The following is a 17,718-nucleotide window of genomic DNA, read 5'->3' on the forward strand; positions in this document are numbered from 1 at the left end:
CAGAGCATTGTATATGGCACAGCTTTCTATGGAGCATCTATGGGGCCATAATGAACTGTGCAGAGCATTATATATGGCACAGCTTTATGTGGAGCATCTATGGGGCCATAATGAACGGTGCAGAGCATTGTATATGGCACAGCTTTATGTGGAGCATCTATGGGGCCATAATGAACGGTGCAGAGCATTATATGTGGCACAGCTTTATGTCGAGCATCTATGGGGCCATAATGAACGGTATGGAGCATCTATTTTTAATTTTGAAATTCACCGGTAGCTGCTGCATTTTCCACCCTAGGCTTATACTCGAGTCAATAAGTTTTCCCAGTTTTTTGTGGCAAAATTAGGGGGGTCGGCTTATACTCGGGTCGGCTTATACTCGAGTATATACGGTAAGTTCCTCCATTCACATCAGATGGCTGTTGGCCAAATTATGGTTTGGCCAGTAGTGATGTTGACCATCTATCCCATACAATGAGTGCTCTCTTGGAGAGTGCTCCTGTGTTCTCTATGAGAGAGCCGAAGTCAGTCACGACTAGTACACTAATAAAGCAGATGATACGGTCACATAAATAACTACTTACAATTCAGAAGACCAAGCTGAAGAAGTGATGCCAAAGCTGTTAGTATCATGAACAGGAGCAACCCTCCCCTCCGTCCCAAAAATCCGACAACAGGACACATTGCCAGACAGGATGCTAATGTAATTCCTGCCATGGCAAAGTAGTTGGCATAGAAGTTGTGCATGATGTTCATATTGACTTCAGGGTCCATCAGACTTTTAGCAAAACAGTGGTGTATCCCATATCCGGTCAACCTGGAAATGGTTACACAAGGACACAATGAAAAAAATCATGTCGGCATCTCAGAAAAGTCAACACATTACTAAGATATTATAGACCATCATATTATAACCATTCTCCTTTTATGTGGTACACCAGTGACAAGAACAATAAAAGGCCCTCAAGAAAGACAGCTAAGGGCCCCTTTCCACTTGCGAGATAAATGTCCGTGTCTCGCATGTGGAAACCAAGCTGTGGCGCCGGCACTTTGGAGCGGAGCGTGCAGCTCCATGTGTTCATATGCGGCCGCACGCTCCGCTCTGGAGTGCCCGTGCCAGAGCTTGGTTTTCACATGCGAGACACGGATATATATCTCGCAAGTGGAAAGGGGCCCTAACTGGCCAACTAGGATCACACCACGCGCTCCACTGCACATTTCTTCTAAAAAGTCAGAGCTGGTGAGGGAGGCCTACTTGGCTCAGAAGAGTGCAAGGTTTTATTTCTGTACTACTTACCTGTGGATATGCAGAATACTAGAGTTTCCCAATCTTTAAAGGGACTGTCAGCAGGTTCTTGCTATGTAATCTGAGGATACCATGAGATTGGGGGGTTTGAAACACAGAATTCAGCGATGTGTCAGTTATCAAGCTGTGTGCCGTTTACTTACAGTGAAGGTTTTATCACAAGGACATCATCATTGCTGTGACTAGCTGTTCGCTTGACTCCTGGTCTGACTCTGCCTCGATAAGCAGCTCACGGTCAATAGACTATATATGTACATACAGAGCTCTGTGTCACAACTGCTGCACTCAGTAATCTAAGTGATACATCGTTGGATTAAGGGTCTCTTTTCCTACATTACACTGCTCACAGATGAGGTAGCAAAAACCTGCTGACAGATTCATTTTAACCAAGACAAATATCTACATGAGTGTAACTAGGTGGGAGTCCCAATGATTTTACATTGATGGCCTTTGCTAGACTATCAACTGAAAATTGGAGACAACCCATTTAGAGGTTTTTTTTCCCCCATTTGTAATTATATACTTGACAGACTTTCCGTAGAAAAATTTGGATGTACTTTTGATTGGTCAATACAAAGTAAAAAAGTATGAAATGCAATATAATACAATGTTATTTTATATGTTACACCAAATGACAAAGTGAGGATTACTTGTGATATGCAGTACATAAAAAGTAAGAAAAAAAAATACTGCTAAAATAATAGTATGTTAAACAATGTTTGTACCCAAAAGGATGTACTGTATTTCTTAGAATGCAAGATACATTAGAAGATGTAGCCGAGTTTAGATGCTACATGTAGTTTAAAAAAAAACGCTGTTATTGGGGATCATTACGACATCTACAGCGGCCTACACTCCATCTGTTTGTTACCATGCTTGTAGGGCTAGCAGTTACCAGAGTAGTTCTATGTACAGTGGGGAAAATTCTGGCTGTCACAGATCTGTTACTTTTTCTTTAAGAAGCCTCCTACTCTGCCCTCATTACCTGTATTTATTGCACCTCTCTGAACTCGTTACCTGTATAAAAGACACCAGTCCACACAATCAATCACACTCCAACCTCTCCACCATGGCCAAGACCAAAGAGCTAAGGAAACCAGGGACAAAATTGTAGACCTGCACAAGGCTGGGATTGGCTACAGGACAATAGGCAAGCAGCTTGGTGAGAAGGCAACAACTGTTTATTAGAATTATTAGAAAATGGAAGAAACACAAGATGACTGTCAATCATCTTCTTTCTGGGGCTCCAAGCAAGACCTGTAAAATTACAGACCTCTCTCTGTTTTGTAGGTGGGAAAACTTGCAAAATCAGCAGTGTATCAAATACTTATTTCCCCACTGTATACATGTTGGGACTCTAGGAAACCATTTGTGAAGATGCCGATTGAACTCTTACTTGTGTGATTATGGTGTAGTAGGGAATGTGGAAGATACAACCACGTCAGACACACTGTGTGCGTTAATTTTACTAGTGATGCCTTATTTCTTGCTCTTACACTGAGGTCTCAAATAAAAGGAATGGTACGAGATGTGGCAATAACTTTGTTCAGATGTTGTTTTGTGCCTGACTATTCAGCTTCTTCTGTGCAAGTGCAAAAACAGGAACTGTGATCCAGTGAGTCTGAAAAATCATTTTTCTGCACTGGCCAACCACTTCATGGATGCTTACAGTTCTCCTGCTGAACATGTCTGTGGTCATGAGGCGGACCAATTGGCTGGTAACTGTGCGGAACCTCACCGGCAATGTTCTGTCTAGCAGGGTCATAAAATTGCTTCATCTGGATGTATCTCCAGCGGTCATTTATAGGGATTGGCCACATTATCTTTATTTCAATAGAATTACAGGATCCCCTCCTGCACTCATTAGTAGATATGAGAGAGTTTGTTAGGAAAACGATTGCAGATTCCGAATTTGCCACATTTGTACCTTATCGGTGCCGAATTTATGTTTGACGATTGTGTCTGAACATATTCGCTCATCTGTATTCCCACTGACTCCAATGGTGTTCGGCGATAGTAGGTGAATATTGAAAATACGGCAATCGTAATCTGAATATTGAAATATTCACTCATCTCTACTCTTCATCATAGATTGTACAGCTCTTCGGTTCTTTGGTGTATCCGCCACAAAACACACAACATATGAGGATGCAGCATTCACAAACATTGGGGCATCGTGGTAACGCTACACATTATAGGTCGACTTACGAATTAACACAAAGGACGAGTATATTCTTCCACAGGTTCCTGGTTCCCACGACTTTCACAATACAAACTTTCTTAGGTCTCCTTGCGAGCTCCCTTTCCAATTCTGTAAAGTAGACACAAATTAATCTAATATTCATATATCCTTCCTAATATCCAAGACCTGGCTCTGTTCTGGAAATCCTCACGGCAGATCGTTCCACAATCGTCCGCCCATGCTACAAGCACTGTGTTCTTGTTCTTTGCCTCTTTGGGAGAACTTGAGGTACAACTGCTTGAAGAATGCTAGCCCCCCACCCAAATATGTTAGAAAATAAGGTGGGGGTCTCATGGCTACATAAACCCTGAATAGCCTTCATGTTATTCTATGGGTTTTTACTTCAGCTGTTTTTGTTTATGAAAGGTCAAACAAAGGTCAGCGAGTCAGCTCTGATTACCTCAGGAGCAGTTCAAACCGGTTCTGACTGGCTATATTGGCGCCTTTTTAACGGTTTGCTATTGGTGGAATATTATTTTGGCGGTCTTTTTAAAAAGCTCTGCTTGGTGGTTCTTTACCCATTCCGCTGGATATATGAAAAATAGAAGATCCCACCCTCTTTCCCTTTATTTATTATTCCTACTGTCGTGATGGTTTATTTGTGGGAAAATCGCCCATTCTATGGGTGGGTTGGTTTATTGGTGTTTGGACAATTTTATCCAAGTAATTTATTGATTTATTATATTATTGAGTCTTAGTGTAACCCAAAATAAGCTTCACGGCCATTTTATTCCAACAATTTGAATTGTCTTTTTATTATTGGTATGAACGGGTTTTGTGTGACCATGTTATGTGCTGACAGAAGGAGCTGTCACCCCTTTAGAAGGGATGGTCAAGGTGTCCCCCTAGGCAGAGGGTCACTTACAATAAAATAAAACTGCCTGATAAGCAATAATCGAAAATTATTTAAATAAAAAAATATATCGGTGGCAGGCAGCGTTACGCATTGCATTGGAGGTGCACAATTCTTACCTGGCATTACTCCTTTGTTGTCGCTTTCTGTGTTCACTCTGTTCTTGTGAATAGTCTGAAGAATTTGCTTCTTGGAAGCATCAAACTGCATTGTGGCCATTAACCACCTCAAAGATTCGGGAAAGATGCTGTAGGCAAATGACAACCATAGACGGCACATTTTATAAGCTTGTATATACATATACATAAAACAAAGCTGACCAGTACTACAAAAAGTTGCACCAGACTCACTTTGATTGTAACTTTAGACATGGAGTTGCTTTGGGATATTTAGCACTTGTGGGCGAAATAAGCCATGGTATAAAGGGACGCATAGAGTCCAGTGCAGTGTTATAGGGAATAACCCGATACTTAGAAAGGTCTTATTTTTAATCCCTTCTCATTTTGTGATTGTAAATTATACAAATAAAAAAAAGGAAAGAAAAAAAAAAGGGAAAAAAAAGGAATGAAAAGCAGTGACGTGTATGCAGCCTTAAAGTTTGTGTATCTCCCATGCCCAACTCATATACAGGATGTATATACTTACTACCAGTAGGAAAGCATCAGAATAAAAGGGCAGATTATGACAGCCTGGAGGATCTGCCAGTCTCTACAGAGAGCTGCCAACCCTGGCAGAAGAAATTGTCCTGCCATTCCAATGAAACTGGCCACCATTGTAATCATGAATCTGTATCCCGGAGGGCAAAGTTCTATCCCTGAAAGAGAAAACGGGTCTATCAGAGTTTTCTTTACAGAGACTTACCATTTGTGTATACAAGTATGATCAGCATTAATATGATTAGTACTCCTGGAAAATATGGGTAATATAGTCACTTTTTTCTCCATCTATTAATGTTTCCAACAGAACAAGCCTTGTATTACAAGAGCTGCCTGAGGACATAAAACGTTATCTTAATCTGGTTTTAATTGCATTAAAAAGTTATTTTAATGCAATTAGAAACTACCGTAATTGACAATAGTAATGTAGTATAACCAATTCAAGGGTTATTCCCATCTTCTACAGGGTGTGTCAAATATATGATAGATGGGCATCTACCTTATGACGATGCCCTATTTCTGCAATGCTGTCAAAGTAGAGTTAGCTGTGCTGCTCTTTATGTCCATGCTCAGTAATGGGGCCGTGCTGGGGAGTCGGAAGTCAGGGAAATTGAGGAGTCGGAGGTTTAGCTGCCGTAACACTTAGTTCAGCGTTAGCCCAAGTTTCTTTCAGTTACCTAGAAATCAGGCCTCCATAGGAGGTCACTTGCAAGGATCCTATTAAGGCACCATAGGAGAAATTCATAGGAGTAACTGACTTACCACCAAAGTGCAATATATACCTAGTTGTCACAAACGTCTATGGAAGATCAAAGAGCCATAATGTTCCCCAACGGCAACACACCTTCAGGTTTCATTGCTGTACTTTTTTTTTCTTTTTAATAAATTCCAGGCATCATTAAATGAAACCAGGTTGAGAAAAACAACCCCAAAAGATCGATTGTCAATTCATTACGCATCTTCTATTGATTCCAGATGACAGAATTCTGGACTCTGTGAGGACAACATGCTTCATTTACAAGAGACGATCTATACAATATGAAACATACCTGATATGTAGTCATAGCTTCTGACACAGTAGTCCCCATCACATACTACTAGAGAGTAATATCCCTTAAATGAGGATATTACTGCCATGCCTGAACACCCAAGTTGCACTCCACTCAATTAAAAGCTTTTGGAAAATCTCATCAACATCCTTCAAAATTGTGTTGCAGTGTAAACATACAGTGGGTAGCACTAATGAACGCTTAATGAAAATCAAATGCTTGCTAATTAGGAAGACACTTAATACAATTTTACCTCTAATTGTGAGATGAAACAATTCCAATAGATTCTGACGAGATATTAGGATCCCCATTTTAATGTCTTTTCCCTACAGGATTGAAAATGGACGAGAACTACCCAGGGTAGGCAATACTTCAGATTCTGGCTGTTGTAACCTGATCTGGGATTATTTTGAGCCCAAAATAGACATGGTCCAATCCTTTCTATGTACTGACGATCACCTGTGATGATGTACAGGAGATTTGTAGAGAGCATCCCCCAGGAATCCTTCTGACTTATCCTCTGCATTAAGATAATTTATATTAGTTCCTACATAAATGTCACTATTGAGAAAATGGAACATAAAGAATGACATGAAATCTCGTAATCTTTATAGGAACGTGGAGCGAAGCAACTAAAGGTACCGTCACATTTAGCGACGCTGCAGCGATATAGACAACGATGCCGATCGCTGCAGCGTCGCTGTTTCGTTGTTGTGTGGTCGCTGGAGAGCTGTCACACAGACAGCTCTCCAGAGACCAACGATGCCGGTCCCCGGGTAACCAGGGTAAACATCAGGTTACTAAGCGCAGGGCCGCGATTAGTAACCCGATGTTTACCCTGGTTACCAGTGCTCATGTAAAAAAACACAAACACTACATACTTACATTCCGGTGTCTGTCCCCCGGCGCTGTGCTTCTCTGCACTGACTGTGAGCGCCGGCCGGAAAGCAGAGCGGTGACGTCACCGCTGTAATCTGCTTTACGGCTGGCCGGCGCTGACAGTGCAGGAAAGCACAGCGCCGGGGGACAGACACCGGAATGTAAGTATGTAGTGTTTTGTTTTTTTTACATTTACACTGGTAACCAGGGTAAACATCGGGTTACTAAGCACGGCCCTGCGCTTAGTAACCCGATGTTTACCCTGGTTACCAGTGAAGACATCGCGGAATCGGCGTCACACACACCGATTCAGCGATGTCTGCGGGAGTCCAGCGACAAAATAAAGTTCTGGACTTTCTGCTCCGACCAACGATGGCACAGCAGGATCCTGATCGCTGCTGCGTGTCAAACTCAACGATATCGCTAGCCAGGACGCTGCAACGTCACAGATCGCTAGCGATATCGTTCAGTGTGAAGGTACCTTAAGACTCCGATCAGAACATTCCAATCTTTCACATTAAAATTGATTCACGTTTAGATAAAAGGAAGCAGCATCAGTTAATTTCTGTCTTATTACTCCAATGCTAGACAGCACATTACCGGCTCATTCTAAGAGGGAAAAATCATTCACCAGTCATAAAGCTTTAAAGAAGCACTATTCCCATGAAAGTTTTTATCCTCTTGATATATTGCAGTCATCATATTATATAGCACTATGTACTTACAATTGCTCATTTTGCCTTTCTACCCAGATAATTCTTCTTTTCTCTGCTCTATGTAGTAACAGGATGTCTCTTGTCCCTGCAGAAATCACTCCTCCCCTACTCCTGACCCAGCTGCTCCGCTCCTACCCCCATCATAGACTTTTGCAGTGATTCATGACATGTGCAGACAAAATTGACCTCCTGTTTCTAAATAGAGCTTAGAAGCATTCAGCTACCCAGTCTTTATTCACATGATATAGACCTTATGGAAAAAATAAGAATTATCTGGGTAGTAAGGCAAAATGAGCAATTGTAAGTACACAGTGCTTTATAAGATGATCACTGCACTATATTAAGAGGAGAACATTTTTGATGGGAGGAGTGCTTCTTTAGGTTGACAATGCAACTCTGAATTAAAAATGGCTACATCACTTTTGTATGGCAGTGTGGCCATTATGTCAGCAACAGCAAACGGAATCCATGAAGTTTGTTCTCTGAACATATTCACTGCAAAAAGAAGGGAAACACTAAGTAAACGCGTCTGCTATTTTACAGCCCATATAGAAGTTGGGAGCTCTGTGCATGTTCTAGGAAAGCAATAAATGGGTACAATATAGCCACCATGCTTGGGAAGGTTCACAAGCTTCCACAAAAATAGGCAGTAAAGCTGTAGGATTTTTCACGCGCTTGACATTCACGGTCTGAGCATAGAATGGAATGGCTGGACTGGCTATGGTCTCCTTACTGGTACTCAACAGCTTCAGTGATATATATGAGATGGTTGAGTTCGGGGCAGGAGACCCACAGCCGATCTGGACATCTCACGGTCCATATTTGAACCATGAATCTAGAACGTGTGAAACCTATTAGTTGTTTGACGAATCAAAGTTGATGGACATTTTAAAGGTGCAAATAATCCAATGTTATGGCCCCGACTCATTAACACTGGCGTTTCGTTTGACAGGCGTGCAGGAATAAGATGCGCCAAATTCAATAAGAGGTGCACGCCCTTAATGAATTTGGTACATCTTATCAGTGATATGAAGCGCCTTGCCAGAAATGCGGCCACTTTCCATGAAATTTAGAAGTGGGCATAGCCCTGCTCTTCCCCAGCTCCAGCCATTTTTATACAATTGCCCTAAACAGTTGTGAAAATGCCAGAAGTTGCAAAATGTTTGAGCAACTCTGCATTGCGCGATAATTTGCTATGGTGGAACGTTCTCTAGTACAGATAAAAGGTTTCTCTGTACTTAAAGGGAACCTGTCACCCCCAAAATCAAAGGTTAGCTAAGCCCACCAGCATCAGGGGCTTATCTACAGCATTCTGGAATGCTGTAGATATGCCCCCGATGTATCCTAAAAGATGAGAAAAAGAGGTTAGATTATACTCACCCAGGGGCGGTCCCGGTACGATGGGCGTCACGGTCCGGACCGGGGCCTCCCATCTTCTTACGATGACGTCCTCTTCTTGTCTTCACGCTGCGGCTCCGGCACAGGTGTACTTTGTCTGCCCTGTTGAGGGCAGAGCAAAGTACTGCAGTGCTCAGGTGCGGGGAAAGGTCAGAGAGGCCCGGCGCCTGCGCACTGCAGTACTTTGCTCTGCCCTCAACAGGGAAGACAACGTACACCTGCGCCGGAGCGTGAAGACAAGAAGAGGACGTCATCTGATGAAAATAGGAGGCCCCGGACTGGACCACGACACCCATCGGACCGGACCGCAGCGGGGACCGCCCCTGGGTGAGTATAATATAACCTCTTTTTCTCATCTTTTAGGATACATCGGGGGCTTATCTACAGCATTACAGAATGCTGTAGATAAGCCCCTGATGCTGCTGGGCTTAGCTCACCTTCGATTTTGGGGGTGACAGGTTCCCTTTAAGTAAAACAGCTTTGAATTATGCTGTATCTAAGTCAGTAAATGAAAGCTACTTGTTTATCTGATTGCACTCCTTAATCTGCTACCCTTGATTATTTACACCCTAAAATCTTCACTTTCCCAACAACTTATTGGATCAAGACTGGGGCATCAGGCTGCACCGAATCTACCTGATAGGCACAACACTAGGATATCATTGCACAATACTATAAGATGAGCCTTTTTAATCCTAGGGTATGTTAACCCTGACAAACTATCCCACTGAGCCCACTTCTTTATTTTACCTTAAAAGAAGTGTGAAATTGGCTTTAAAGGGCTTTTCCGTCATATATAAAATTGGCCTGAAGATGGGTAATGTTATAAAATAATTAATGACTTGATTCAAATAAGATTTTAATTCTGTTATGTAGGTGGTTAATCACTGGCCTCATCCTTACCTAAGCACTGATATTTTACAATCCTGAAAGCACAGTCTTAAGCCAACCCCGATACACATACTAATGTCGGCCAAACCTGCTGATATTGACTGAATAAGGAGTATGGGAGTCCTAGACAATATATTGTCATGGAAAATATATCGAGCTGGCATGACTGATTTCGGACTACAAATCATATGGTCTCCTGGAGACTGCCTGGCGAAGGCACTCTTATAGAGAACGCAGGAGTGTTCGGCTGAGCGAGCGCTCCTGAGTATGAGTGAGCGGGACCCAATGGCTTCTGGCTAAACGACCGGCCAACAGCCATTTAATGGGTATGGCAGATCTTCATGATCAGTAAATTTGCTTTCTGGAAAATCAGTCCTACACAAATCCTTCACTGTATTGAACAATAATAGTGTCCCAGGGCCATCAATTATCCTGACTCATGCTAACGATACAGACATTACCATGTCCTTTACCGTATTGACTTGTAAGGCAGCATAAAACTGGTGACAGATTCCCTTTAAACGAAATAATCGGCTGAAGGCTATTCATCTTGACTAAAAGTAATGACTGGACAAGATCAGATATAGATCAAAATGTAGTGGGCTTCGTACATTAGACAAATATGAGGCATATGAATAGTCAACAAAATGAGGATTTCACTTGCAAATAGCTCACTGACCTGGTACAACAAGCTTAGACTGGCAAATGTGTATAATTACGGTATATGTATATATGATTTTACTTTTTTGCTCTTCCCCAACTAGCATGTACTGAAAAAAAAAAAAAAAAAAAAAAGTGCTTTGGCAGAGTGAAGCACCAGTATGGATTTTGCTAATGTGCTAAGTAAATGAAGATTTAATTAATTGTGTGATTAAGTGCCAATTAGTGTCAACACATTGCCTGTTGAAAGGATCAGGGAGGACAAAGGACATTCATTCATTTATGGTAAATTAGAAAATTGATGCTAAAGATACCGGTACTTGCAAGATAACTGTGAAATCAAATGTAAAAAAAAGAACAAAATAAATAAAACCGAACTAGAAAAAAAAAAAACAACAACTTTGAAATCTGGAGGTTTAGAAGCGAAATCATTGGTGTCATTTTAACATCACACAATCGCAACGGAGCTAAAGCAAGGTTACTCATGCCTATATTTAATAATCATATATGTGATAAAAAGTGATAGAAAATGCAGTTTGTAGAAGAAATGTGTGGATGCCGACCGTGTCAGCGCAGTTGGCACAGCCCGGCTTTATATCAGCTCATTAGAAATGTGTTAAGCATTTCCAAGACAATTTGAAGGTTCATCTGAGGAAATGGAGAATGTCCTGTTAAACAAGTCTTGCTGTGTTCTATCATCTTGTACCAAGAAAAGCTTCTTCCCTGCTCGTGTCTGCACCAGGCACCTGCTCCATTCCCAAGATAAATACAGATCCCGCATTGTAAAGTCATTAGTGCATGAGTACGTGAGTCAGTGGGCTCAGATCCACAGGCCGTCTCAGATCCACAGGCCGTCTCATACACTGTCACTTTCCGCAGGCTAATCAGGTCTACAGACACCAACATTTGGGAACTTATTTCTGATTCATCATATTACCTATCTGAGATTCTGGAACATTTACTAAATCAGCATCTGTTGGGATTTATGGATGTAGAATTGAACACAGAAAACAAAAAAACTATTACCCAAACCACTTCTACAATGCAGAATACTTGGGGTAGGTAAGTAGGGAGCACGGACTTGTGACACTCTAATCCCACCATGTAGGCTCTCTCAAGCAATGTCTACAGGATGACCGCAACATTAACAGCAACCCTATGGAAGGAACAGGGTTCCTACAGGACCAGAAATGAAGATAACAGATCTAACCATGCCTGCTCAGTAACATGCATATTTTACTAAAGGGAATCTGTCAGCTGGATTTTGCCATGTTATCAGAGGACAGCACGAGATAGGGGTTACAACACAAAATTCAACAATGTGTCACATGCCCAGCTGTATTGTTTACTGACACTGAAGGTTTTATCACCTTGTGATTATCATTGTCCGGCCTACAGGAGAACTTGCCTCCTGGTCAGACTCCACCCCTTCTGTGATAAGCAGCTCACTGTCAATAGACAATGTACATAGAGAGCTGAGGTGAGGGTGAGTTGCATTGCTAAATATAAAAGCTCTGATTGTGTCAGAACGGCTGCATCCAGTAACCTAAGTGACACATCGTTAGAATCAGTGTCCCTTTCTCTACATCATGCTGCTCTCAGATGAAGTAGCAAATCTGCTGACAGATTCCCTATAAGTCTCTCTTTTCTCCTGGATGGGTTTTAAAAACTAAAACAACAGAACTAAGGAAAATGTTCATGTAAACAGGATACAAAACAGGATTTTGCAGAAAAAAAAAGTAAAAAAAAAAAAAAATAACACCCCAAATATATTCCCAAAAAACAGCTGACTTTTTCTGATTTAAAATCCTGTAAATTCCTGTAGAAAAGGAACAGAAAAAAGCACTAACAACATTTCATATATAACACAGGAAAGTCACAAAACTCAACTAGAATATACGGTAATGAGACCCAGTTTAAAAGGCAAAGGCTATTTCTTATTAGAAATACTTTCTTATATCTTTTTTTTGTACTATTCAAATAAGCTCCTAAAGACATAAAAACTGTTTTGTTGCCCATAGCAACCAAAAACTAAACAAAAACAAAACATTAAATAGATGATCTGTCGCTTGATCCAACAAAGAAAAAAAACAATAAAATAGTTAAATACGGTACCTTGTAAAAATCCCTATGCTCCAGTGATACTCACGCTTTTCTCCATTTTTGTGCTGTTCCATTGCAAAGATTTGTTGCTTTTGAAGCACAATAGGTGAAATCTCCATTTGTCGTTCAACTTGGCATTAAAAGTCTTCTCTTGGAAAATGCGCTTTCACCCGTCCCCGACACTGACAATCATAGGTCGGCAGCCGAACTAGCAGTCTCAGATGCTGCTGGATTGTGACTGGCAGTATTTCAGAGGAAGGAGTACAAGCACATCCTACCAGAAAAGACTGAAAAAACGCCCAGTTTGACTGCAAGAAGAAATTTCACATACTGGTCTCCAAAAACATCTAATGTGAAAATCTCAGTAATGGAGTGATGCAGCACAAAACAGAAAAAAGCGGCAGACACGAGGGAAGTTTATGGATATTTACAAGGTATTTAACTCAATTTGAGAAAGTGGCGGGTCCTCTTTAAATAGTCCTGGTCATTTCAACAAACTACATAAATCAATGATATAGGTAAATACAAAAAACTTTGTAACACTTTTTTTTTTTTTTTTTTTTTATCACTGCACCTCCTTTTCCCTTCCTCCTAGACTTACCATCCACTCAGAAAAGTGAGGTGCCAAGTTACAGCTCTTTTATGGCATAGAGTAATGAGGAAAGAGTGAGCAGATATGAAACAGGCAAATTGTGCTGCAGTTAATGAGGAATTAGGCATCTTTCCGAGCTGGATACACAGCTACACAGCTCAGCACTATTGTACAATCAATCTCCTTGCTGCTTCGGTGACTTCTGAATAAGTGCAAAACAGAGAAAGAAGTCAGTCAGAAGCCCTCTGTTTTTGTGCATGGGAGACGTCACAACAGCTGATCTCAACCCACCAAGTCATAAAAAATGTAAATTGTAGATAGAGCCTGCAGAGGGGAAAACTGGTGAAAAAAGTCATAATGGGCACAAATTGGGATTATTCTGACTCATGGGTATGTAGAACGCAGTGGTGCCTGGATAGGCCAATTCTTTTGGGCGCTTCCGTATTGACCTGTACTCACGTTCATACCGATTTATCAGATAGCTTAACTCAGCCACGTTCTCATGTAAGAAGACTCCAGGAAAAGAGGATTGCTTTAACTGAAATTCTTGTATTATGATGAAAGTAGCAGGTAAAAAGGAATATTCAACAGAGTACATGCAGTAGGATGCATACAGATATGGTGATGATGACAAAATGGAGAATAAGGGCGTGAACAAACATACATCACAGGACTACAGTGAGAGAGTTGGGACAAAATACAGGGAAAAGCAAACTTCTGCCTAGAAAGAAGGATAAAACACAAACAATGCAAACATTGAATGATTTCCCAAGTCGTGGGACATGACACTCCCCGTCTGAAATCCTTGGATTTCACGATGTCCGTAATTCTTCGAAGTCGTTCGAACCTGAAAAAACAAGAGGAAGAAAAACGTGCATGCAATAATAAAAACGTGCATGCAATAATAAAACATAAAAGATTTTTAAGTCCAACTCGTTGTTGTTGACCCGTAGATCACACCGAAAGATAAGTTCAAGTATATAAAACCCATCTTCAGATTGGGGAAGCCGCAAACATGCAAACTCTTCCACCAACCCAGAATCCAATGGGAATGTTAAGGGTTCAATCCAATGGAAAATGTCAACATTCAATAAACTGGAGGATGAGGAGGAATGCTCCCCGCCGTGAACAACGTCCAGGAGCATGTTCAGTTCATGTGATGTTCTCCTTTCGTAGAAGCAACACGAGTTCAGTGACCGGGCGGAAGAAGGTTCGGGTAGAGCCCCCTTTTGTCACCTTAACTTCTACCTTACGAGTCTTTCCGTCCTCACTGGGTAGGACCTTGGTGATAAGTCCCATTGGCCAGTCATTATGATGAGCCTCTGTATCCTTTAAGAGAACAAGGTCTCCTTCTTGGAGATTGGGACTGGGCGTCTGCCATTTGTGACGGTTTTGAAGCAAGTGTAAATATTTGGTCTTCCATCGATGCCAAAACACGTTAGCCAGGTGTTGTACTTGCCTCCACTGACGTCTGTAAATGTCCTTACTATCGAAGTTCCCAGGCGGAACTGTAGCAGCTCCAATCTTCTGTGTGAGAAGTGTGGCTGGAGAAACATCAGAACCCAAGTTGAGGTCCTTTAGGTTTGTGGCGTGGTCCTCAGATGGAAACGCGTTCATTACGTCTTGTACAACTTCAGCAATTTCTACTGCCAATACCGCAGCGCAAAGCTCGAGTCTGGGTACAGAGTGTGCAGGCTTTGGAGTTAACTTGGCTTTACCCAGGATGAAACCACAGTGTACCTTGTTAGCTCCTAAGGTCATCAGATAAGCTACTGCGGCTATGGCTTCTGTAGATGCGTCAGAGAAAATATGAACTTCTCTTCTGATTGCAGTCAAAGGTGATCTTGGAGAATAACAACGTGGGACTTGGAGTTGCTCTAAGAACTTCAGAGACTTCTTCCACGCCTCCCACCTTTGCTGTTTCTGAGTTGGGAGCGGGGTGTCCCAATCCGTGTTCTCGGCCGTAAGCTGTCTTAACAGTATCTTGCCTTGAATAGTGATGGGTGCTACAAACCCGAGAGGATCATAGATGCTATTTATGACAGATAGGACTCCTCGTTTGGTAAAGGGTTTGTCATAGGGTGACACTTGGAAAGTGAAGGTGTCCCGTTTGATATCCCACAGTAGACCAAGGCTGCGCTGTGTTGGAGGAACATCGGAACCCAAGATGAGGTCCTTTAGGTTTGAGGCATGGTCCTCAGATGGAAACGCGTTCATTACCTCTTGACTGTTAGAGATAATCTTGTGGAGTCCGAGGTTTGATGTGGATAGCATTTCCTGTGTTCTGGAGAGTAGGTCAATTGCATCTTCGCTTGTGGGCAAGGACTTGAGCCCATCGTCCACGTAGAAGTTCTTCTCTACAAATTGCCGAGCATCGGAACCGTACTCTCTCTCACCTTCCTGGGCTGTCCGTCTCAGTCCATAGATCGCCACAGCAGGTGAGGGACTGTTGCCGAAGACATGGACCTTCATCCGGTAGTCTATGACCTGATTGTTGACGTTGTTGTCCTTGTGCCATAGGAACCTAAGATAGTTTCTGTTGTCTTCTTTCACAATGAAGCAATGAAACATCTGCTGAATGTCGGCCATTATGGCAACAGGTTCTTGTCTGAAGCGGATCAATACTCCAAGGAGGCTGTTGTTCAGGTTGGGCCCAGTTAGGAGCAGGTTATTGAGAGAGAGGCCTTCAAACTGAGCACTGGAGTCAAACACCACTCTGATCTGATTAGGCTTGCGAGGGTGATAGACACCAAAGGATGGAAGATACCAACATTCTTCTCCCTCCCTCAGTGGTGGCGCAGGTTCAGCATGATTTCTGTCAAAGATGTTCTGCATAAAGTCAATGAAATGCTTCTCCATCTCTGGTTTCCTCTTTAGGGTACGCTTTAAGGATGAGAACCTTGCAGTTGCTTGCTGCAGGTTGTTCGGCAACCTCACTCTTGGGAAACGAAAGGGTAAAGGAGCTACCCAACTGTTGGAGTCGTCTTGAACAAATTCTTTATCCATAACCTTTATAAATTCTTTATCTTCCCTTGTGGGTGCCAACTTGTTGTCATTACTTGTGGAATCGAACACTGATGACCCGAGGTTTTCTTCCCAGGACTGGAGTGTGTTCATGTTGTTGAAGGATTCCTGTTGCCACTTGGTGTTGCTCACTTTCTCTTTCACCCAGTAGTGATGTGGGCATGGTTGGAAATGGGTGCTGCGACCATTTGACAAGATGTGTGTCTTGTAAGAGGAGATGTTGTTAGGTCTCTTCATCTTGTGTATGCAAACATTGCCTATGATTACCCAGCCTAGATCTAAGCGTTGGGCAAATGGTGCATCGTGTGGTCCATTAATTTGCTGACGCACCTTGTGTAGCCGGAGAATGTCTCTGCCAAGCAGAATCAGGATATCTGCACTGTTGTTGAGGGCTGGTATCTTGTTTGCTATCCCCTTGAGATGTTGGTGATGAAGAGCAGCCTCTGGCGTTGGGATCTCTTCTCGATTGGATGGAATCTGGTTGCACTCGACCAGTGTAGGTAACGGTATCTCGACGGTGTTCTCGAGAGATGTTGCTGTAAGACCACTGGCCCTTCTCCCATAAACCTCTGTAACACCACTGCAGGTACCTAAGGTGTAAGGGTAGGCATTTCCCTTTAAGTTAAACATATCAAAGAGTTCTGACCTTGCAAGTGATCGGTTGCTCTGATCATCCAGAAGGACGTACACCTTCACGGCTTTCTCTGGGTGACCGTTGGGATATACGTTCACCAGGCAAATCTTCGCACAGGACTTGTCCCAGAGGTCTTCTCCGCAGACTTCTGTGCATGAAGAAGATATTGTGGTATGGCTTGCAGTTTGAGCTGCGTCCTCCCCGCCATGGCTCGTGGTGGGGGAAGGAGTAAGTGTAGAGTCAGGACGGAATGGGTGGAGTGCTTGTACGTGGTCCTCACTGTCACACTCCATGCACTTAATTGTAGTTTTACAGTCTTTAGCAAGGTGTTCAGTAGAAGCACAACATCTGTAGCATACCCCGAACTTCTTTAGAAGCTCCTTGCGTTCTAGGAGCGGTTTCTTCCTGAAGCCGATGCACTTTTTTAAGGGATGTGGCTTCTTGTGGATGGGACATTCACGATTTGGGTTCTCTATCTTTTCACCTTTGTTACTCTTGTCTGGGGCTGGTGTTGGTAAGGGAAGAATATCCGTCTTCTTCACTGACACTGGACCCCTGCGGTTTCTGTCGTTCGAGCGTGCGCTGACGTATTTAGAAGGAGGTGAAGCTGGGCCACTGGATTCTTGGTAGGAAAAGCTTGGGTCGTTCTTGCGCTCTGCCACATCTTTTATAAACTCACAGAAGTAGGAGAACGGAGGAAATGACACTTGATGGT

At 42.5% G+C, this 17,718-nt stretch overlaps 1 protein-coding gene across 1 annotated transcript in view; it reads right to left on the reverse strand.

Annotated features, from left to right (window-relative positions):
• The window catches only part of SLC22A23 (solute carrier family 22 member 23), a 130,193-nt gene that overhangs the window by 12,519 nt on the left and 99,956 nt on the right, over positions 1-17,718 (reverse strand). The window contains exons 4-7 of the mRNA XM_077269799.1: positions 5,047-5,215; positions 4,521-4,648; positions 3,515-3,617; positions 585-817 (exon numbers count right to left, since the gene is read on the reverse strand). Coding sequence (XP_077125914.1) covers positions 585-817; positions 3,515-3,617; positions 4,521-4,648; positions 5,047-5,215 — 633 coding nt within the window. The remainder of the gene's footprint in view (positions 1-584; positions 818-3,514; positions 3,618-4,520; positions 4,649-5,046; positions 5,216-17,718) is intronic.

The sequence above is a fragment of the Ranitomeya variabilis genome, chromosome 6 (genome assembly GCF_051348905.1).
Source record: "Ranitomeya variabilis isolate aRanVar5 chromosome 6, aRanVar5.hap1, whole genome shotgun sequence".
Classification (NCBI taxonomy): Eukaryota; Metazoa; Chordata; class Amphibia; order Anura; family Dendrobatidae; genus Ranitomeya; species Ranitomeya variabilis.